The sequence below is a fragment of the Pelophylax lessonae genome, assembly GCF_965119305.1.
Source record: "Pelophylax lessonae genome assembly, chromosome: 8".
Taxonomy (NCBI): Eukaryota; Metazoa; Chordata; class Amphibia; order Anura; family Ranidae; genus Pelophylax; species Pelophylax lessonae.
Window position 1 is genome coordinate 15259134 of NC_138775.1, and position 23257 is coordinate 15282390.

The following is a 23257-nucleotide window of genomic DNA, read 5'->3' on the forward strand; positions in this document are numbered from 1 at the left end:
TTGAATTTGTGCGACTTCATCTGAAATCACACAATTTCAAAGCCGCATGTTAGTGCAACTTTGAAGACATCTGTGCGGCTTCACGCACAGATGTCTATTCAAGCCGCACCAGAATTTGGCAAAAAGTAGTGGAGGGACTACTTTTTCAAATCGATGCGGCACTGCACAATCGGGGTTGGATGTTTTGGGGCCCTCTCCACCCATAATCGTAAGTAATATAGGGGGTCTGAGTTAGCAACCAGGACAAAAGTACCTCCACTCCTGTGTTTTGGGGTCCTCTCAGACCAGAGTAGTAAGTAATGTATGGGGGCTGAGTTAGCAACCAGGACAAAAGTACCTCCACTCCTGTGTTTTGGGGCCCTCTCAGACCAGAATAGTAAGTAATGTATGGGGGTTGAGTTAGCAACCAGGACAAAAGTACCTCCACTCCTGTGTTTTGGGGCTCTCTCAGACCAGTATAGTAAGTAATGTATGGGGGTCGAGTTAGCAACCAGGACAAAAGTACCTCCACTCCTGTGTTTTGGGGTCCTCTCCGACCAGAATGGTAAGTAATGTATGGGGGCTGAGTTAGCATCCAGGACAAAAAGTACCTCCACTCCTGTGTTTTGGGGTCCTCCCAGACCAGAATAGTAAGTAATGTATGGGGGTCGAGTTAGAAACCAGGACAAAAGTACCTCCACTCGTGTGTTTTGGGGCCCTCTCAGACTAGAATAGTAAGTAATGTATGGGGTCGAGTTCGAAACGTGGACAAAAGTACCTCCACTCCTTTGTTTTGGGACCCTCTCAGACCAGAATAGTAAGTAATGTATGGGGGCTGAGTTAGCAACCAGGATAAAAAGTACCTCCACTCGTGTGTTTTGGGGTCCTCTCCGCCCATAATGGTAATAAATGTATGGGGGCTGAGTTAGCAACCAGGACAAAAGTACCTCCACTCCTGTGTTTTGGGGCCCTCTCAGACCAGAATAGTAAGTAATGTATGGCGGCTGAGTTAGCAACCAGGACGAAAAGTACCTCCACTCCTGTGTTTTGGGGTCCTCTCAGACCAGAATAGTAAGTAATGTATGGCGGCAGAGTTAGCAACCAGGATAAAAAGTACCTCCACTCCTTTGTTTTGGGACCCTCTCAGACCAGAATAGTAAGTAATATATGGGGTCTGAGTTAGCAACCAGGACAAAAGTACCTCTACTCCTGTGTTTTGGGGCCCTCTCAGACCAGAATAGTAAGTAATGTATGGGGGCTGAGTTAGCAACCAGGACAAAAAGTACTTCCACTCCTGTGTTTTGGGGCCCTCTCAGACCAGAATAGTAAGTAATGTATGGGGGTCGAGTTAGCAACCAGGACAAAAGTACCTCCACTCCTGTGTTTTGGGGTCCTCTCAGACCAGAATAGTAAGTAATGTATGGCGGATGAGTTAGCAACCAGGACAAAAGTACCTCCACTCCTGTGTTTTGGGGTCTCTCAGACCAGAATAGTAAGTAATGTATGGGGGTCGAGTTGGCAACCAGGACAAAAGTACCTCCACTCGTGTGTTTTGGGACCCTCTCAGACCAGAATAGTAAGTAATGTATGGGGGCTGAGTTAGCAACCAGGATAAAAAGTACCTCCACTCGTGTGTTTTGGGGTCCTCTCCGCCCATAATGGTAATAAATGTATGGGGGCTGAGTTAGCAACCAGGACAAAAGTACCTCCACTCCTGTGTTTTGGGGCCCTCTCAGACCAGAATAGTAAGTAATGTATGGCGGCTGAGTTAGCAACCAGGACGAAAAGTACCTCCACTCCTGTGTTTTGGGGTCCTCTCAGACCAGAATAGTAAGTAATGTATGGCGGCTGAGTTAGCAACCAGGACGAAAAGTACCTCCACTCCTGTGTTTTGGGGTCCTCTCAGACCAGAATAGTAAGTAATGTATGGCGGCAGAGTTAGCAACCAGGATAAAAAGTACCTCCACTCCTTTGTTTTGGGACCCTCTCAGACCAGAATAGTAAGTAATATATGGGGTCTGAGTTAGCAACCAGGACAAAAGTACCTCTACTCCTGTGTTTTGGGGCCCTCTCAGACCAGAATAGTAAGTAATGTATGGGGGCTGAGTTAGCAACCAGGACAAAAAGTACTTCCACTCCTGTGTTTTGGGGCCCTCTCAGACCAGAATAGTAAGTAATGTATGGGGGTCAAGTTAGCAACCAGGACAAAAGTACCTCCACTCCTGTGTTTTGGGGTCCTCTCAGACCAGAATAGTAAGTAATGTATGGCGGATGAGTTAGCAACCAGGACAAAAGTACCTCCACTCCTGTGTTTTGGGGTCTCTCAGACCAGAATAGTAAGTAATGTATGGGGGTCGAGTTGGCAACCAGGACAAAAGTACCTCCACTCGTGTGTTTTGGGACCCTCTCAGACCAGAATAGTAAGTAATGTATGGGGGCTGAGTTAGCAACCAGGACAAAAGTACCTCCACTCCTGTGTTTTGGGGCTCTCTCAGACCAGAATAGTAAGTAATGTATGGGGGTCGAGTTGGCAACCAGGACAAAAGTACCTCCACTCGTGTGTTTTGGGACCCTCTCAGACCAGAATAGTAAGTAATGTATGGGGGCTGAGTTAGCAACCAGGACAAAAGTACCTCCACTCCTGTGTTTTGGGGTCCTCTCAGACCAAAATGGTATGTAATGTATGGGGGTTGAGTTAGCAACTTGGACAAAAGTGCCTCCACTCGTGTTTTAGGGCCCTCTTGAGCCAGAATGGTAAGTGCTGCATTGGGATCAAGTTAGCAGTCTGAAAGAAAAGTACCTCCACTCGCATGTTTTGGGCCCTGTTCCTTGGAGCAGGGCCCCAAAACACTGGAGTGGAGATACTTTTATCCAAGTTGCTAACTTGGCCACCCTACATTACTTACTATTCTGGACAAGTTTTGGCAGTGCCCCTGCAAATAGATTGTGCAGTTTGCAAGTTCAGTTGCTCCAGACCTTAGTAAAGGAGGGGAAGCTCCTCTGACTTCTATCATCAATCATGTGCAAGCAAAAAAATGTTTTTTTATTTTTATTTGCCTTGCATCAGATTGGATATTTTTTGCAAAGCAAAGCATCGCCTCATTTTCTAAGCTCTAGAGAACTGCACTCGCACAGTGCACTATTTGCCTTTAGCGATTCAACCCCTTACTTCCACTTAAATGTTAAGGTCACCTTTTGACAAAAAATAAATGCACTTTTTTTGGAGGTGAAAAAAAATGGAATTTCTGACTTACCGTAAAATCCATTTCTCTGATGTTCATTGAAGGACACAGCTCCAGTTATTCATAACCATTGGGTTATACTGCTCCCTACAGGAGAAGGACACTAGGCAGAAAAAAAATTCTGGCTACACCCATGGGCAGTCCCATGGGGTATACTCCCCCTTTCTGCTATAGGTACTCAGTTTTGTAAACAAGCAGTGTCAGGAGAATAATAACTCCGCAGAGGGGTGGGTACTGTGTCTGTCCCATTTTCTCTTTTGTTCATTGATGGACACAGCTCCTGGTATTCATAACCTATGGGACATCCCAAAGCAGTGGGGGTTGGAACAGCCAAAAAATTCCCAAGGCTAAACATTAGCAAACTAGGCAACAGGGGCTCAACCAAACAACCAGAGGTCACCTGAAAAAAAAACAATACACCCTCAAAGAGGATCAGGTCCTCTTAAACAGCAGCCTGCAAAACCTTACGGCCAAAGGAAGCATCCGCAGATGCCAACACATCCACTTTATAAAAACTTTGTAAAAGTGTGCACCAACGATCAGGTGACCGCCTTGCAAACCTGCGTCACCGATACCAGGTGACACAAGGCCAAGGAGGCACCAAGCGCCCTAGTAGAGTGTTTCTTTACAGGGAAAGGAAGAACCAGACCTCTGATGGAATAGGCCTGAACTACCGTTTGTCTAATCCATCTGGAAATGGTCGCAGAGGAAGCGGACAACCCTTTTCGAGGTCCATCCGTGAGCACAAATAGTGAGTCTGACTTCCTGAAAGACTCCGTAGCTTGCAGGTTCACCCTAATTGCCCAGACCACATCCAAGGCAGGCAAGGCAATTTCCTTTGTATGTTTAGGCCTGGGACATAGGGAAGGCAACAAAACGTCTTCATTCAAATGAAAATCAGAGACAATCTTCGGAAGGAACGATGGACAGGGACGAAGTACCACCTTATCCCTGTGAATCACCAGGTGAGGTGGACAGGATAATGCTACCAGTTCCGACACCCTGCGCGCAGAAGTGATAGCCACTAAACAGGCCACCTTCTGAGAAAACGTAAGCAGGGGAATCCCAAGGCGGCAACAGAACCCGCACTGGAGGAACCAAATGTAGGACACCCTGAAGAATGGTACACACCAGGGACTGTGTAGCCAAAGGTCGTTGGAAGAAGACCACCAAAGCCGACACCTGGCCCTTGATGGTACTTAAGGCCAATTTCAATTCAACCCCCTATTGAAGGAAGGTTAAGACCGAGCCACCAAGAAGGAGCGAGCAGGGACCCCAAGAGACTCACACCATGAAATGTATGTCTTCCAAGTACGATGTTAGATGTTCCTAGAAGTAGATTTCCTAGCTTTCGACAGGGTAGGAATCACTGACTCAGCTAAACCCGTCCTTCAGCACCTGGCGTTCAACAGCCAAGTCGTCAACGCCAGTGACTGTAAAGCAGGATGGAAGATCGGTCCCTGGGACAGAAGATCCTCGCCAAGAGGAAGCTTCCAAGGAACGTCGGCGATCAGCCGCACCAGATCGCCCTACCAAGCTCGGCGAGGCCAGTCCAGAGCCACTAAGATGACCGGAATTCCCTTCTGCCTCGATCCTCACAGGGGCACCAGCATGTCCGTGGCATCCGACAGAGGATCGCTTGACCGAGTCACAAACCTCTGCACCTTTCTTTTGAGCTGAGACGCCAACAGATGCACAGACACAGCCGATGAAACACCTCCTGAGGAAGGGACCACTCCCTGTGGTCCAACGCCTGCCGACTGAGAATACGCCTGCCAATTTTCCACCCCAGGAATGTGTAAGGCGGAAGGGGCTGGAACGAACCGTTCTGCCCACCTTAGAATGCCTGCTACCTACAGAGGCGCTAGGACACTTTGATGATGGACACAATGGACATAAGCCACAGCTGTGACATTGTCCAATTGAATGGGCACTGGACAACCCTGAAAACAAGACATTGATCGGTAGTCTAGGCTCTTCCAGCATCCAGATCCCCTGAGCAGAATGCTTGCCGAGGACTCCTTCCCAGCCCGACAGGCTGGTATCCATGGAGACCACTGTCCAATACAAAGGGAGGAAAGATTTTCCCAGCTGAATCGCCAGAGAAACTAAGCCACCATATCAAGGACTCCCTCGTTCCCCGACTCAACTGGATCTGATATTCCAGAGACTGGGGAGTCTTGTCCCATTTGGTCAGAATCTCCGATTGCAGGGACCTCGTATGGAACTATTCAAACGGAACCCCCCTCGAAGGTAGACACCATCAGGCCCAGCACCCACATGCAAGTCCGGAGAGATGACAAACTGTAGGACAGCAGCAGACAAATTGCGATGATGGGACAGCTACTCACAATACCAGGAACCAGGCGGGCACCGCTCCAGACAGAACCCCTTTCCATCAAAATGGGGGGCTGTCGGCCAGGAGGAACCCTGCGACTCGGGCCGAGACCTGGGCGTATGTGACCTCACGAGGTGTTTCTCGCAGGCCAGCCCCGTCCAGTGGGGCTATGTGGCGTCTGACCTAGCGCGGAGCTGAGGTCTGCGCACGCTCGCTGGCCAGACTTGGGTGACCATTGAATCTAGATTATCCAGCTCGTTGCCCCGTCCGGCAGTTGATTGTAGATCTCACAAGAAAAGTCCAGGAGGAAAACAATTTTCTATCTAAAGTTTTTTGCCAGGACCCAAGATCTCAGCAAGGAACTAGGTTGTTACTCCTGACTAGGCAGAAAAAAACTGAGTAGCTATAGCAAAGAGAGGGAGTATAGCCCCTGGGACTGCCCATGTGTGTAGCCAGAATTGTATTTTCTGCCTAGTGTCCTACTCTTGTAGGGGGCAGTATAACCCAAATGGTTATGAATACCAGGAACTGTGTCCGTCAATGAACAAAAGAGAAATGTGCATTTACTATTTTTGTTGCCGATGCCATGCATGTCTCCTGCAGATCTGGCAGTGTATTGGTTTGCTCATACGTTGACAAGATCCTCTGCTAGAGGTCACAGTGGGGGGAGGTGCAGGGGCCAGTGCATTCATACCATGTTACACTCCAAACATGTATAACATGTAATCTGTTATGAAAGGTGAACTAATCTTTAAAATCTGAATTCCAGGTATGGAAATTCTTTACATAGTTACAATGGTAACTTGGAACAATGTAAGTATGTATCTGCCATGCTTGTGGGATACCCATGGAAGCTGGAGATCATTGTATTTGGCATCGCTAGTAAAATTATCTCCACTAGCTTACTGATCCCATGTGGAGCAGCTGCCCTGCTGCAGGTGAACAGGAGGTTGCTCACTTGGCATGGGTGCCATTCAGGGAACACTTTGCATTTTCTCAGGTGGAGAGGCGGGGCCTTGATGTCACAAACTTCCATCTCACCCAATCAGAGAACACTTTATTGAGAAAATGGAAAAAGTGTTTTCTGAATGGTTCCCATGCTGAGTTGGAAACCTCTTGTTCACAATGCAGCTGCACGGGGAAGAGGAAGGAGGGAGAAAGGAGGAGGGCAGGAGGTGGGGAGAGGGTGGTAGAAAGGAGGAGGGAGGAAGGGGAGAAGTAAGAGTGAGAGGAAGGAGGGGAGAATGGAAAGAAGGAGAGAAGAGGAAGGAGGAGAGAAGGAAGGAAGGAGGAGAGAAGGAAGGAAGGAGGAGAGAGAGGGGAGGGAGGAAGAGAGGAAGGAGGAGGAGGGAGGGAGGGAGGAAGGAGGGAAGAGTGGGGGGGGGGGGGGAGGAGGAGTGGAGGTAGTAGTGCCTACTACAGTGATTTCCAGCTTCCATAGGGATCCCACAGGTATCGCACATACATCGGGGCAAGCTGGATTAATATAACTGCAAAATTAGCCATACCTTGAATTAACTTTTAAAAAAAAATATATGTATATATATATGCTTTTGGATATACTTTAAGATTTGCAAGGAAAGGTAAAGTGAAAAAAAAAATTGGAATATCAATGGTACCTGATATTCAGTGGGATAACATTAGGCAGCCAGTAAACATGTTGTCTCTGAAGTTTTGTTGAAAGCAGAAAAAAACAAGCAAACTCAAGTTATTTGAGTGGCTCTGACAAGGGCCAAATTGTAAAGTCTAAAGGACTGGGTCAGAACAACTGCAAAACTGCAGCTCTTGTGGGATGCTCCCAGTGTGCAGTGGTCCATGGAAGGAAAACCAGCCAAACAGTGAGCCAGGGTTATGGGCAGCCAATGATCATAGATGCAAATGGGGAGCAAAGGCTGGCCTGTGTAGTCCAAGCAAATAGAAGAGCTACTGTAGCTCAAATTTCTGCAAAATGTAACACTGGTTGTGACAGAAAGGTGTCAGAACACACAAAGCACTGCAGTCTGTGGTGTATGGGGCTGTGTAGTCGCAGACCTGCCAGGGTGCCCATGCTGACCCGTTTCCACATTCAAAATCACCTACAATGGGCATGAGTATCAGAAATGGACCACAGTGCAATGGAAGAAGGGGGGTCTTGTCTGATGATTTACATTTCCTTTTACATCCTGTGGTTGGCCAGGTGCATGTGTGTCACTTACCTGGACAAAATATGGCACTAGGATGCAGTATAGGGAGAAGATAAGTCAGCAGAGGCAGTGATCTGTTACTGACGGCTTGGTGGCAAATACTATAGGACAGCTTCAGAGGTCTAGTGGAGTCCACTCCGGTCTTTGGGCTTCAAATGGAGGGAGGTCTCCCTCCTGTATTTGGGAGTCCACATCTCCCCTGACCTGAAGGCCCTCTACGATCGGAACTATGGCGAATTACTGACTCGCATCACAACGGACCCAGACTCGTGGGCGCCATACCCCCCGACTTGGTTCAGTCGTGTTAACGTCATTAGGATGACTATCTTACCCAGACTGGTTTATATGCTTAACACGGTTCCTATCCAGTTGCCTCAACTTTTTTTTTAAACACCTCCGCTGTGCTTTTCTGAAATTTGTCTGGCATGGCAAACATCCACGACTGGCGTACGCTACCCTTCGGAGACAGAAAAAGGAGGGGGGTGGGCTTGCCCGACATTTCCTTATACTATAAGGCAATGGTCCTGGTCCGCCTGTTGAACTGGACGCACGACACCGCAAAAAAACCCTGGGTGCCCCTGGAGAAGACCATGACGGGTCGGAATCTGGTGGCCGCACATTGGATTCCGAGGAGCGACCGTGGGCATCCCCACTCACGAGGGCCACCCTTCGTGTCTGGGATGGTCTCAATGCAGGGGGTGATTTCTCCCCTGGGGTGTCCCCACTTGCTCCCTTGGGTGGTTTCCCTTGGTTCCAGCTGGGTGAAGATTCCCGCTTCTTTCGTTCCTGGGGAGATGATGGGAAGACATACTGCGGCAAATTCGCACCCGAAGGACAGCTCCTATCGCTGACTGCCCTACGTGAGTGATTCAGGGATTTCCTTTTGTCGGCGTGGCGACACAGGCAGATGACTGATTTTTTGCGCCTCCTCACCCGGTCAGCCAACTTTCTAATTTGGAGAAATGGGTTGTTCAGCCCCCGGAGTCCTGACACCTGCTGACCCACATGCATAGTCTTGTCCTAAGTGCAGTCTCGCGCACAGTTCCCTATTATGTTAGGGATTGGGTAAGGGAGCTGGGAGTAGAATTTTCCCCTCCGCAATTGACCAAGATCATGCATCTGGCCCATGTCTCTTCCATTAGTACCCAGATTCAGGAATCCTCCTACAAACTTCTGTAACGATGGTATAGGACTCCGTCCAAGCTGGTGAAGATGTTCCCCACAGCTGACCCACACTGTTGGAGGGGATGTGGCCAAGTTGGTTTGTTCCTCCATATTTGGTGGGATTGCCCACTAATTCAACCTTTCTGTGATGCAATCCATCCTTGGATACAGAAATTAGCCATCTCCGCACCTGACCGCACTCCCCTTCAATAACTCTTCCATGACACCTAATCCTCTGTGAAGAGATATAAATGTAGTGTTATCCCGTTTCTACTGAATGCTGCCAAATGCCTGATTCCCAGGCAATGGAAGCAATCCACGATTCCCACTATAGCCGAATGGAAACGGGAGGTTAACTGGATCATGGTGGCGGAAAGGAGGGTGTTGACCCTTAGGGGGCAACAGTCTCACTTTATGGATACTTGGACTGGATGGATGTTTTACTTGGAGGAGATACCTGATATATAGCTTGGTCGGGGTGGGCTAAAGAACTGGTGGCGCTACTGTTTCTGTCCCCATACCTTAACTTTGGGGCGTATGCTCTGTGAATCCCCTAGGACGTTTCTTCCTTCTTTCTCCCTTTTCTGTTCCCGATACTCTGCCGGCTCCATGGAGCGCTATCTACTTCTTTTTTCTCTGTTCTCGTTCTATCTTCCCGATTCTGCCTATGGAGTATAAGCTGGGTGGCAATTATACCGTTAGATTTAGGTTGATGGAGATCATGTACTCTCCGGGACGCACCAGGGGCTCCTCCCTGGTAATGACATCTGGACGGGAGTTACATGAGGATTACCTCTGTTTGGCCGATAGGCACAATCTTTATGTTGTTAAGACTGTCCAATATGTACCCGACTTTGACTTGGTGTATATTGCCACTATTGATATGGATTTATTCTGTTAATCCTCTTCTTTCTGTATTATTCACTTTTTTTCTGTTCATATGTTGAAATTGCTTAAATAAAGATTTAAAAAAAAAAAAAATGGATGGTGGTAACATAAGGGTGAAAGAACCCATCTAAAATAAAAAATAAATCTATTTTTTAATAGACATGTCATCAATAAAAAGTAGTAAACAAAACACTGGTCCAGAACTTTCAACAAAGACATTCAATTTAAAACAAGGCACCAACTGGCTTCTACTTCATCAGAAACAAAAAACGGAACAATTGAATTAAAGAACTCCTAGGTCATAAGGCACTTATATATTATAGAGGCGGTGGGTGTTTTCACGGACTTTCGCCATGACGGATTTCAGGGGCAAATTCTTGACGCGGGCGAGTTCCTCAACAGTGTGCAGGGCGAGACCCGGGTGTGAAAATTTACACAGGCTCTTAGGTACCTGGAAATAAGAAAAAATAGGGTTTATGTTCTTAAGGCAAAAGGTATCTGCATGGAGTTTGTATAATCCCCACATTTTTGTGAGGCTTCCACGCTAAACTATACTGCAGGTTAATATTCAGTTCTAAACTGATCCTACTATATGTGTATGACACAGGCTGGGACATTAAAGTGTAAGCTATCTGGTGCAGAGACTGATGCAACTCTCTGTGTTCGGTGTAACGCACTGCGGTACATAGCAGAGCTATATAAATGTATAATAATAGCAGTGGTAAGAGCCTGAATGAATAAATGGTGCTATGTTAGCTGTAAAGCGAGAGAGAGAGAAATAGTGTTTGGGGGGTGAAACCAATGTGACTTTCTCAGTGTTCTCTGTACCGCACTGTAGTATATGTCAGAGCTATATAGATGTATATTATTATTAGCAGTAGTAGCAGTATATAGACTGATGTGACTCTCTCAGGGGAGAGGGAGGGAGATGTGGGGGGTGAGACCGATGTGACTTTCTCAGTGCTTTCTGTACTGTATGTGTCAGAGCTATATAAATGTATATTAATAATAGTAGTAGCAGCAGCAGCAGCATGTGACTGTGCTGGAAAAAATGGGGAGTTTTGACTTACCGTAAAATCCATTTCTCTGATGTTCATTGATGGACACAGCTCCTGATCTTCATAACCATTGGGTTATACTGCCCCCTACAGGAGTAGGACACTAGGTAGAATAAGAATCTGGCTAAGCCTATGTTCAGTCCCAGGGGGTATACTCCCTCTCCCTGCTATAGGTACTCAGTTTTGTTAAAAGCAGTGTCAGAAGAATTACAATTCCACTGTATGCCTGCAGGGACAGCCCCATAGGAGTGGTAAAGCTTTTCCTGCCTAGTGTTCTACTCCTGTAGTGGGCAGCATAACCCAATGGTCAAGAATTATAAGGAGCTGTGTCTATCAATTAACATCATAAAATCTTACCGTTAGTTTACCGGTAACGTCTTTTCTCATGAGCCTTCCAGGACGGCCCAACATGAGAGATGATAGGCTCCTCCTACCGGAAACACAATCAATTAAAACACAGTTAAAAGGCCCCACCCTTCCCTCTATCCTCAGTTGTAAAAAAGTATCTTCCACAACCAAATTCCTTGAGGGAACCGTGTATCACAGTCAATTCATAGGCACTTACCCTTTTTAACTTGTTTGCACCCTTTGATAGGGCGGGTAGGCCGGCCGTCCTGGAAGGCTCATGAGAAAAGACGTTACCGGTAAACTAACGGTAAGATTTCTCCAATCGCCTTCCAGGACGGCCCAACATGAGAGGATACTAGATTAACCTCAGCCTACCTTAGGGTGGGACAACTGCCTGCAAGACCTTGCGTCCAAAGGTCAGGTCCTGTTGAGACAGTACTTCTATCCTGTAATGTTTCAGGAAGGTGTTCTGGCTGGACCAAGTGGCTGCCATGCGGATCTGTTCCCAGGATGCTCCTGCCTTCTCGGCCCAAGATGTTGCTAGGGCTCTTGTAGAATGAGCTTTAACTTTAACAGGAGCTGGGACACCTGATGCCTCATAAGCGATGGTAATTGCTTGCCTGATCCATCTAGAAATTGAGGGCTTGGAAGCCTGCAATCCTTTCCTAGGTCCAGAATGAAGGACCAGAAGATGGTTTGACCTTCTAAAGTTCTTTGTCCTGTCTAAGTAGATGAGTAGAGCTCTTCTAACATCAATACAGTGGAACTTTTCCTCCTTACTGTTCTTTGGGTTGTCACAGAAGGAAGGTAAATTGATCTCCTGTACTCTGTGAAAAGGAGATGCCACCTTTGGGAGATATAGTGGATCTGGTTTTAGGATTATCCTGTCTGGGCATACGGTCATAAACGGTTCTTTGATAGAGAGGGCCTGGAGATCCCCTACTCTCCGAGCTGAAGGGTTAGCCAGCAAAAACGTCAGTTTTAAAGACAACCGTTTGAGGGAAATCTGTTCCAAAGGTTCAAAGGGAGACCTAGATAACGCCTCTAGGACCCTTGTCAGGTCCCAAGGAGGGAACCTGTCTTTAGACAAAGGAGTAACTCTTTGTCTGGCTAACAAAAATCTGCTTATCAGTGGCTCTCTTGCCAGACGAGTGTCCAGGAACACCGAGAGAGCCGCAATTTGTACCCTAAGAGTGTTAATGGCCACACCCTTATCCACCCCGTCCTGTAGAAACTCTAGGATTACAGGGGTAGAGGGGGAGTCAAATCCTCTTTGCTTACCCCAGGTACAAAACTTTTTCCATACCTTAGTGTAGATTTTCTTGGTAATAGGTTTCCTGCTCAGCAGAAGAGTATCTACAACTCTCTGTGAGCAACCTTTTGAAATTAAGAGTTGGCTTTCAGTAGCCAAGCTGCCAACTGAAAAAATTCCGGGTCTTGGCATAACACTGGACCCTGAGATAACAGGTTTTTTGAGACCGGCAGATGCCATGGGGGAATCATTGCCATGGTCTTCAGAGTGGCAAACCAAGGTCTTCTTGGCCACCAAGGGGCAATTAGTATCAACCGGAGGTCCCCCGAGTGATTCAGTTTCTGAAGAACTCTCGGGATCAACATTAGAGGGGGGAAGGCGTAAGCCAGACTGAAACCCCAAGGTTGAGCCAGGGCATCCAACCCCATCATTCCTCTGGACCTGGTGAGGGAGAAGAATTTTTCCACTTTCTTGTTCTGCGCTGTGGCAAACAGATCTATTTCTGGAGTTCCGAACCTCTGTGTAATCTTTTGAAAAATTCTGGGGTCTAACTCCCATTCTCCTTCCTGAATCAGATGACGACTGAGGAAGTCTGCCTGCAGGTTGTTTTCCCCCCTGATGTGGACTGCTACTAGAGAGACTACTCTTTCCTCGGCCCAGCTTAGGATTGAGGAGGCTAGATCCAAGAGGGGTCTGGATCTGGTTCCTCCTTGCCTGTTCAGGTATACTACCGTTGTAGTATTGTCTGAGAGAATGAGGACCTCCTTGTTGTGGATGTTCTCTTTGAAAGCTTTCAAGGCTTCTCCTACAGCTTTCAACTCCCTGAAATTGGAGGAGGCTTGAGTTGTCGCCAACTCCCAGATCCCCTGTGCATGAGCTCCTTCCATGTGTGCACCCCAGCCCTTGGTACTGGCGTCTGTAGTGATCTCTATAGGATCCCATTGTCCCCAGGGCCTGCCCTTCCCTAGGTTGGTCTGTTCTTTCCACCATATCAGGGATTCCCGGGCCTGAGGGGTGAGGACGACTTGTTCGTCCAACGAGTCTGTTTTTCTGTCCCAAGATGACAAATGGAAAAACAGAAGTTCCCTTGCGTGCAATTGTGCCCACACCAAGGCTGGTATGCTGGCTGACATCAAGCCCAATACTCTCAGAACATCTCTTCTGGAGCAGGATGGGGAGTCTTCTAACCCTTGGACTGAGGTGACTATCTTGTGCATCCTTTCTTGGGTTAGGAATAGTTTTTGAGCCTTTGAGTCTACTAGAAACCCTAGAAAGTTCCGGAGCTGGGATGGGACCAAAGCTGATTTTTTCAGATTGATAAGCCATCCTAGGCTCTCCAAAACCTCTATTACACGATGGGTATCCTGGTTTACCTGGGTCTCTGATTTCCCGAAAATCAGTAGATCGTCCAAGTAGGGGATCAGGGCAATCCCCAACATGTGTAGGTGGGCTACCGCCTCTGCAAGAACCTTCGTAAATATTCTTGGACTGGCAGCTAGACCAAAGGGTAGTGCCCTGAACTGCCAATGAGTCGTTTCCCCATTGTTCTCTAAGGCAAACCTCAGGAACTTTTGATGTTCTGGGTGGATGGGAATGTGTAGGTAAGCGTCTCTGAGGTCTAAGGTGGTCATGAAGACATCCTTTAGTAAGTTCTTTCGTACTGAATAAATTGTCTCCATTGAAAATTTTTTGTACGTCAGGAAACTGTTGAGTTTCTTCAGGTTTATTATTAGGCGGAATTTGCCTGATGGTTTTGGAACCACGAACACATGGGAATACACCCCTTGTAGATGCTGATCCTCTGGTACTGGGGTTATTACTAATTGCTCTGCCAGTTCTTGAATCCCCTGAAGTAGAGCTTCTTTGACCTGAGGTTTCTTGGGGACCTGAGTTATGGTAATTGTGGTGGGTGGTATTGAATTGAATTGAAGGCGATAGCCTTCCTGAATGAGGTTGTAAATATATGGGGAGACTGAAATTTTTCCCCACTGAGGGAGAAATTTTTTCAGTCTCCCCCCCACCTTGATGGTGGCGTCACTTGTTGTCTCTAGAGCCCACTGAGGAGGGAAAGAGCAAATTATTCCTTTGTTTTCCCTTCCTGAAACCCCATCTCTTGTTGGGTTCTCTTTTACGTCTATTTTGACTATGTTCCTGGGGGCCTCGAAAAAATTTTCTGGGAACATCCTTCCTTTTAACTGGAAATTTCTTCCCTTTTTCTGAGGACCTAGCTAGAACCTCATCCAACCCAGAACCAAATAATAATGATCCTTCAAAAGGCAAGGCACAGAGCTTTGACTTTGAGGTGAGGTCACCCTCCCACTCCTTCAACCAGATAGCTCTTCTGGCTGAGTTTAAAAGGGCACCTGTCTTGGCCGAAGCTACAACCGACTCAACAGCTGCATCTGCCAGGTAAGTCACTGCCTTCCCAATCAGGGTCAGTGAGTCCTGTAAATCTTGAGTCTTATCCTGGGATAAGTTTTTATTCAACCTGTCTAACCAACAGCAGGTATTCCTTGCTACACAAGAGGCAGCCAAGGCTGGGGCCATGGTAGAGGCATTGGCCTCCCAGGCTTTCCTCAGGAGAGACTCCGCTTTCCTATTCATGGCATCCTTAATGCTGCCTGAATCAGCAAAGGAGAGGTCCGATTTCTTGGTTACTTGAGCCAAGGGTGCATCTAATTTTGGACTTTTAATCAGCTGTTCGATATCTTCCTCCTTAAAGGGGAATCTGCGTTTCCATGACACTGGTTTCTTAAACTTAGTCTCTGGACGCTGCCATTGCTGAAGAACCAACCCTTTGAGGGATTGGTGGATGGGAAAAACTCTAGAAGGAGTCTTACCTAGACCCTTGTAGAGTCTGTCCTGAGCTGATGTCCCTACTTGTACGTCAGGTATTTCTTCAGAGGCATACACAGCTTGAAGAAGCCCTTGCATGTTATCAAGTCCAAACAGATTCCTGGAAGGTTCTGCTTCCTCTGTTTCATCTGAGTCCCTATCTCCTTCTCCCTCTGAATTGGACTGGGAGATTGAGTGGTTCAAATCCTCTTCTTCCTGTCTACTTCCTTGCAGACCTGAAGGTAGACTCTGAGAAAGGGGCTGGCTAGTTTGTCCTGCTTTAACAAAAAAGCTCTCCTGTGAAGAGGTCCCTTCCCCTGCCTGAGAGGCTGGGGGTGCTAGGGAAGTTTTTACAGTCTGGATTGTTGTCAGCATTTCCTCCCGGACTGTTTTTAAAAAGTCTTTCATAAGGGCTGATGATTCTTTTCCTGCCAGTTTGTAAATGCATTTGTAGCAAAATGGTTTTGTATGGGAGGGAGGTAATTTGTCTGCACAGTTACCACACTTTTTAGAGGCAACAGATCCTGGCCCTGAGACAGTAGAAGTTTCCTGAACACCACTCTGGGACTCTGGAAGACAGGATACAACATCGATTAGTATCACTGTTCCCACATATGCAAAGGTATGAGGCCCTATAGAAAAGACACTTAACAGTCCTACTATGGGCAGGGAGAGGGAACATCAAGCATTTTTTAGGGAAAATACATCAGCAGACATTTTCTGTTGAAAGTAAGTTTCTAGATGCACTACAGCACTTACCCGGGTCCGACCTGGGTTTGGCTGCTTTTGCTTGGCCCAGCGCTTCTTCCTTCCCTGATGGGTGAGTAGAAGGCTTCATCTCCCTGGCAGCTGTCCGAGCTCCTACGGCCTGGGAGCTGCACTACCGCATGTAAAGCGGTTCCGGCGTCTCCTCCACCTTCTCCTTCCGTGTTCGTCGGAACTGACGTCACCGGATGTCCGACTCCTTCCGCTCCGACCGCGAGGCTTGAGGCGCTCGCGTCTGAGGTCACTTCCCGCGGGAATTTTGAATCTGATCTTTCGTGGAGGAGAGCTGCTGGCGCCGGGAAAAAACAGAGAAAGACCAGAGGGATCACCCAGGGTGACCGACGGTTCCCCCGATGGAAGAGGCGACCTGTGAGAGACCCGGGAGGGGTGGCAGGTAGAGCTCTACTCTCAATGGCTTCGCTGAACCTGGCTCACAGGGGGACCATAGGACTATCACAAAGTCTGCAGGTCAGTAAAAAACAACAAACGTTTCGTAGGAAGAAACACAATCTAAACTGAGGATAGAGGGAAGGGTGGGGCCTTTTAACTGTGTTTTAATTGATTGTGTTTCCGGTAGGAGGAGCCTATCATCTCTCATGTTGGGCCGTCCTGGAAGGCGATTGGAGAAAATGGATTTTACAGTAAGTCAAAAAACTGGATTTTTGACTTACCGTAAAATCCATTTCTCTGAAGTTCATTGACAGACGCAGCTCCATATAATTCTTGACCATTGGGTTATGCTGCCCATTACAGGAGTAGAACACTAGGCAGGAAAATGTTTACCACGCCTATGAAGCCATCCCTGCAGGCATACACCCACACAATCTGCTATAGGCTTCAATTTCGTTGCAAGCAGTGTTTAGAGGAAAAAACCCAACCCACTCAAGATAGAGGGGCGGGTGCTGCATCTGACAATGAACTTCAGAGAAAAGGATTTTACGGTAATTCAAAAATCCAGTTCTCTATATTGTTCATTGACAGACGCAGCTCCAAATTCTATAACATAGGGACGTCCCAAAGCAGTGCCAAACATGAGAGGTGGGAATAACAAACCCAAGACTAAAACACAAGCCAGTCCAGGTAATAGTAGCTCAACTAGAACAGGAGCCCAACCTGAACTACACCCTCAAGATGGAAAAACTGATCCTCTAAATCTCCTGGTGGCCAAAGAAGGCCACCACAGATGTCAAAACATTCACTTTCTAAGCACTGATGATCAAGTGGCCGCCATGCACATCTGCACCACTAACGCCCGATGACAGAAAGCCCAAGAAGCACTAAGTGCCCAAGTAGAATGTGCCGTCACAGGGAAAGGGGGGAACCCAACCCGTAAGTGAATAAGCCTGGGTCACCGTCTGTCTGATCCATCTGGAAATGGTATCAGAGGAAGCAGGAAACCCCTTTCTGACCCCCCCCCCCCCCGAAGGGACTCTGAGCTATTTGGCAGCCACTAACATTATCCAGAGTATAAAAGGCAAATACCCTGGGATGAGCCAGCCTGGGACACAAGGACGGCAGCACAATGTCCCCATTCAAATGAAATTCAGAGACAACCTTTGGGAGGAATGACGGCCGTAGTCGCAAGATTACCTTATCCCAGTGAACCACCAGATGGAGAGAATGACAAGACAAAGTCGCCAACTCCAACACCCTGTGAGCAGAGGTGATAATCACCAAAAAAGCCACCTTTTGTGACAGTGTAAGGAAAGAGATCTCCCATATGTTTTCAAAGGGAGGTTTATGAAGAACCGACAGAACCAGGTTCAATTCCCACGTTGAACTTACAGGCGGATTAAAATGATGAACCCCCTGAAGGTATGTATGCCCCAATGGATGGGAAAAAAAAAAGACTGCCAAGGCAGACACTTGGCCTTTCACGGTGCTCAAAGACCGTTTTGATTCAACCCTGTTGAAGAAAGGCCAGAATCTAAGCCAGCGAAAAGGAACGAGGATGGACTCCTCGAACCTCACACCAAGAAATGTATGCCTTCCAAATCGGATGATAAAAGCACCAGGTCGGCGTACCAAGACCAACAAGGCCAGTCCAGAGCCACCAGAATGACCGCAATCCCTTCATTCTCGATCCTGCGTAGAATTCGTGGAAGAAGCTGGAGCGAAGGAAAGGCGTAAATCAGACGGTACCAGCTCCATGGAGCCACCAGAGCATCCGTGGCGTCTGCCAGAGGATCTCGCAAACCGGTAACAAACTTTGGCACCTTTCAGTGGAGTTGGGACGCCAATAGAGCCACCTCGGGGGTGCCCCACCACAAACATATATGATGAAATATGTCCGGGTGAAGGGAACATTCCCCCTGGTCCAACACCTGACGAAATAATACGCCTGCCAATTTTCCACACCGAAAACGTGCGTGATGGAGAGGGCAAGAATGATCTGCCCACCAGGGAATGCCGGAAACCTCTAGGGCTGCTAACACATGCCTTGTGCTGTCCAGGTGATTAACAAAAGCCACAGCCATGGCTTTGACCAACTGAATCCGCACCAGGAACCCCTGGAGCTGCTCTGCCCAATGATCCAGGCAAAGCCTGATCGCTCAAAGTTCCAAGACACTGACGGGCAATCTGGACTCTTCCAACGACCAACAGCCCTAGGTAGAATTCAGCCCCAGGACCCTTCCCCATCCAGACAGGCTGGCATCTGTCATGACCACTGTCCAGTACAAGGGGAGAAAGGACTTGCCCTGCAAGGTCCGGGAGCGCAGCCATTAGACCAGAGAACTCTTTGTTGCCCGCCAAATTACATTGTCCAGTGACTTGAGACACTTGTCCCATTTGACCAGAATCTTCTTTTGAAGGAGTCTCGTGTAGAACTGTGCAAACGGAACCGCCTCGAAAGGTGGACACCATCAGGCCCAACACTCGCATACACGCCCGAAGGGACGCCACTTGTGGGCTAACAACAGTTGAATCGCAGAATGCGACTTTTCCAGAGGAAGGAACACTCTGGCTAGAGCTGAATCCAAAAACAAACAACAAAAAATTGACAAAAAAGCCAGGACCTAGGGCCCGGCAGGGAGACTAGGTCCTACTCCTGAACTAGGCAAATAAAAACTGAATATCTCTAAGCAGAGAGGGGGACTATGCCAGCTGAGGACAGCCCACAGGGCGTAGCCAAGCTTTTGTGTTGTCTGCCTACTCCTACTCCTGTAGAGGGCAGCATAGCCCTATGGTGAAGAATATGGAGCTGTGTCTGTCAATGAATAGAGACAGAGAGGCATAGAGAATAGAGACATTAGGGCATAAGCTCTCGTGGAAAGAGACTGAATGAATAGTGCAATGTTATCTGTGGAGAAAGAGAAAAAGAGTAGAAAGTGTTGGGGGGAGTGAGAAAGAAAGAAAGTGTTGGGGGTGGAGTAGGAGAGAAAGAAAGTGTTGGGGGGGGGGGGTGAGAGAGAAAGAAAGTGTTGGGGGGGTGAGAGAGAAAAAGTGTTGGGGGGTGAGAGAGAAAAAGTGTTAGGGGGAGTGAGAGAGAAAGAAAGTGTTGGGGGGGGGGGAATGGGAGAGAGAGAAAGGAAGTGTTGGGGGGGAATGTGAGAGAGAGAGAAAGTGTTGGGGGGTGAGAGAGAAAGAAAGTGTTGGGGGGGAGTGAGAGAGAAAGAAAGTGTTGGGGGGGAGTGAGAGAGAAAGAAAGTGTTGGGGGGGAGTGAGAGAGAAAGAAAGTGTTGGGGGGGGGAAATGGGAGAGAGAGAAAGGAAGTGTTGGGGGGGAATGTGAGAGAGAGAGAAAGTGTTGGGGGGTGAGAGAGAAAGAAAGAAAGTGTTGGGGGGGTGAGAGAGAAAGAAAGTGTTGGGGGTGGAGTAGGAGAGAAAAAGTGTTGGGGGGGTGAGAGAGAGAAAGAAAGTGTTGGGGGGGGGGGGAGTGAGAGAGAGAAAGAAAGTGTTGGGGGGGGGAGGGGAGTGAGAGAGAGAAAGAAAGTGTTGGGGGGGAGTGAGAGAGAGAGAAAGTGTTGGGGGGGGGGAGTGAGAGAGAGAGAAAGAAAGTGTTGGGGAAGTGAGAGAGAAAGAAAGTGTTGGGGGGGGGGGGGGTGAGAGAGAGAGTGTTAGGGTGGAGTGACAGAGAAAGAAAGTGTTGGGGGGGGGGGGGTTTGAGTGAGAAGGTGTTGGGGGGGGGGGGGTGAGAGAAAAAAAAAAGTGTTTGGGTGGGGGGGGGGGGGAGCAGGAGCAAACGCAAGCAAGAGAGGGGGAGACAAAGAGGCGAGACCAAGAGAGTGATAGAACAGATTCATTTTAAAAAGTCAGGAGGACCTTCTGCATGAAATATCTGCTTCAGGATGGAAACATGAAACGGAATGATGGATTATGGGGTAGCAGGGAGACGTCTCATACATACGGCACAGATTGTTTAAATGGTCATCTGTCCAGTTCCTGTTCTGCATTACCTGTCTGGGTACAAAGAAAGGAGCGTCTGTTTCTATGATCAGCTTGTCCAGAGGGATCTGGCTGACGGCATCCCGTGCACAAGCCGCTGAAGGGTAGGTCAGGACGGCGGTGAAGCCCACAGACATGTTTGGAAACTCATTCAGGAAGGGTTCGATGTCTTTGTAGTTGCCAGTAAAGCAATGTCTGAAACAGATACATCTGGTTACCAGGGAAGGCAAAATATAAGAAGCTTTACTCTTCCCTCAGCACAAGGCATCATGCTGGGGAACCAAAATCTATGGGCTGTGGTTAGGAAGCATTTAATAGGGATGATTAGTAATTGGTCATCGAAGTGATCAGAGCCAGAAGATGTTCCATGGGACAGACAGACAGCTCACCGATGTATCTTGTAGTCATAAGGAACCCACTTCTTCATGATCCTAAACAGGTCGTCGTCTGCATCTCGGCAATGAATGACCAGAGGCTTCCCCAGGGGCACAGCCAGCTTCAACTGCTTCTCGAAAACCTTTCCACATAGAAATGGGATTTAGCACAAGGCAGATAAGAAGATGTCCCAAGCTACACTGCTAACCAGCTCCTCCAGCATATGAAAATACACAATCATTGTTATGATAATTAAAGAATGCATAGGCGAGAATGGCGTTGGCACAGGACAGATGTTCAAAGAGCTCTGCCAGGACCCAAAGGCCAGGCAGAGCCCTGTGGCACATCTTCGTATGCGCACAATATTTTTTTTTATTTAAAAAAAAGTTTTTTAGTTTCGGTTACAAAAATTTGTAAATGGGTCATTTTTCTCCTCGATTGATGTGCGCTGATGAGGCGGCACTAAGAGGCATCACAGATGGGCACTGATTGGCACCACTGGCAAGCATCACTGATGGGACTGCACCGATTATCAGCGCAGACCCCCCTGTCAGAGGCGCTTATCGGCTCTCCTCTACTCATGCACTGTCAGCGTGAATAGAGGAATGCTGATAACCAGCACTTCCTACTTACACTGTGATCAGCTGTGACTGGACACGGCTGATCACATAGTAAAGAGCCTATGTCAAAGGCTCTTTACCGTACATGGAGATGCGGTGTGTCCAAGCATTACACCACACCAGCAATCGCTGCATTGTGCGCACAAGTGGCACGTTGTGAGGAATGTCATATGACGCCCCAGTCACAACAATGAAACCCCCGTCCGGCCGTCAATTTGCTATAGGTCGAGCGGGAAGGTGTTAAAGTAATTCTAAAAAAAAAACAAAAACACACCTCTATACTTACCTGCTCTGTTCAATGGAATAGCCCCAAACCTCCTAATTTCAGGTCCCTCGCCAGCGCTTCTGGCTCCTCCTCAGTCTAGTGTCCCTGTGGAAAGCCGCTTCCCACTGGGGCACTGGTGTGCGATTGCTCCCATTGACATAGAGAGCAGGACTCAGGACTGCTCCCCACTCCCTCATCACTGGCTTTGATTGACAGCAGTGGGAGCCAAAAGACTTCCAGTGCCCCAGCAAAGCCAGTGAGACACGGACCATGTATGGGCAGGCTGATTTGTACCAAAGTCAACTAGGGTACAACCAGCCTGACAGATTTGACATGAGATTCTTGCAAGTGGCTGTTGTACCTGCTAGCAATAATCACTGTCTTCTTCCAGCCCCCCCCCCGTTCACGGGAGAATACAATGGCTGAGCAGAAGGGATTCCCCCATCAACACGGTCTGTTGATGGGGGAATCAAGCAAATTTCTTTCTTACAACCCCTGGAAACCCCTTTCCCTGCAGGAAAGAAATTTGCTCGGTCTATGGCCTGCCTTACATGTACCAGTAATTAACTTCAACTGGATCAACACCAGCAAAACAATACTACTGGAAACCAGTGGCATACAGCCTCAGCCAAGGTGCAGGGCATCGCAGTGAGGAAGTATCCTAGATGCCAATTTGCAGGGTGCCAGGTGATGCGCTAGTTATATACTAGATTGGATCATTTGGGGAGGGGTCTATAACTAGTCTTGAAGAAGAACCTGCTGTAACGTCCCTGTCATCTTGGCTGCGACCCCCTGACATCAGAAGAGGATAGGGTAAAGCATCGAGACGTGCCAGCAATTCATGTAAGAGTAAGCGAAAGACCTCAAGCTATTCACATTTCTTCATTGTCATGGCAGTGTCTCTTTACTGCAATATCTGTGCTTGTTCCTCTCTTAGAGCAAACTTTTCTCAGACTACTCCAAAAAAAAAAAAAGGAATTGGTGGGGGGTGGGGGGTATATTTCCTAAAACTGGTGCACACAGAATCTGGTGCAGCTGTGCACAGTAACCAATCAGCTTCTTCAGCTTTTAAAAAATAAACTACGGGAAACAGGGGGCACCAGACAGTGCAGCAACAACTGTTTTTTTTTTTTTATTTATTTAAAAAGCCAAATGGCTACTCTATGTGAGTAGCCGTTTGGCTTTTAACCACTTGCTGACTGCCGTATAGTTTTACTGTTACAGGGCGGCAGCATATATATATATATATATATATATATATATATATATATATATATATATATATATATATATATATATATACACATACACACACATACATTATATATGTACACACACACACATATATATATACATATACAGGGCTTTTTTTCAGCGGGAATGCAGTTCCGGCACCTCCAGCACCGAATGTATGCCATGGCAAGGGGTGCTGGAGGGTCTACTGATGCTGGCTGCTGGGAGATCTATTGTTGCTGAGGGGATATATTTTTGCATGGCAATCTATTGTTGCTGGTGGAGGATCTTTTGATACTGGGGGTTAATTGTTGCTGGAAGGAATCG

The 23257-nt window shown here is 47.7% G+C and overlaps 1 protein-coding gene across 2 annotated transcripts in view; it reads right to left on the bottom strand.

Annotated features, from left to right (window-relative positions):
- Nucleotides 1-9951: 9951 nt before the first annotated feature.
- TATDN2 (TatD DNase domain containing 2) overlaps nt 9952-23257 on the bottom strand; it is a 41541-nt gene continuing 28235 nt past the window's right edge. For both annotated transcript variants that reach the window (XM_082265468.1, XM_082265467.1), the window contains exons 5-7: nt 20827-20954; nt 20449-20632; nt 9952-10245 (exon numbers count right to left, since the gene is read on the bottom strand). In XM_082265468.1, the coding sequence (XP_082121594.1) occupies nt 10105-10245; nt 20449-20632; nt 20827-20954 (453 nt within the window). In that variant the 3' untranslated portion in view covers nt 9952-10104. The remainder of the gene's footprint in view (nt 10246-20448; nt 20633-20826; nt 20955-23257) is intronic.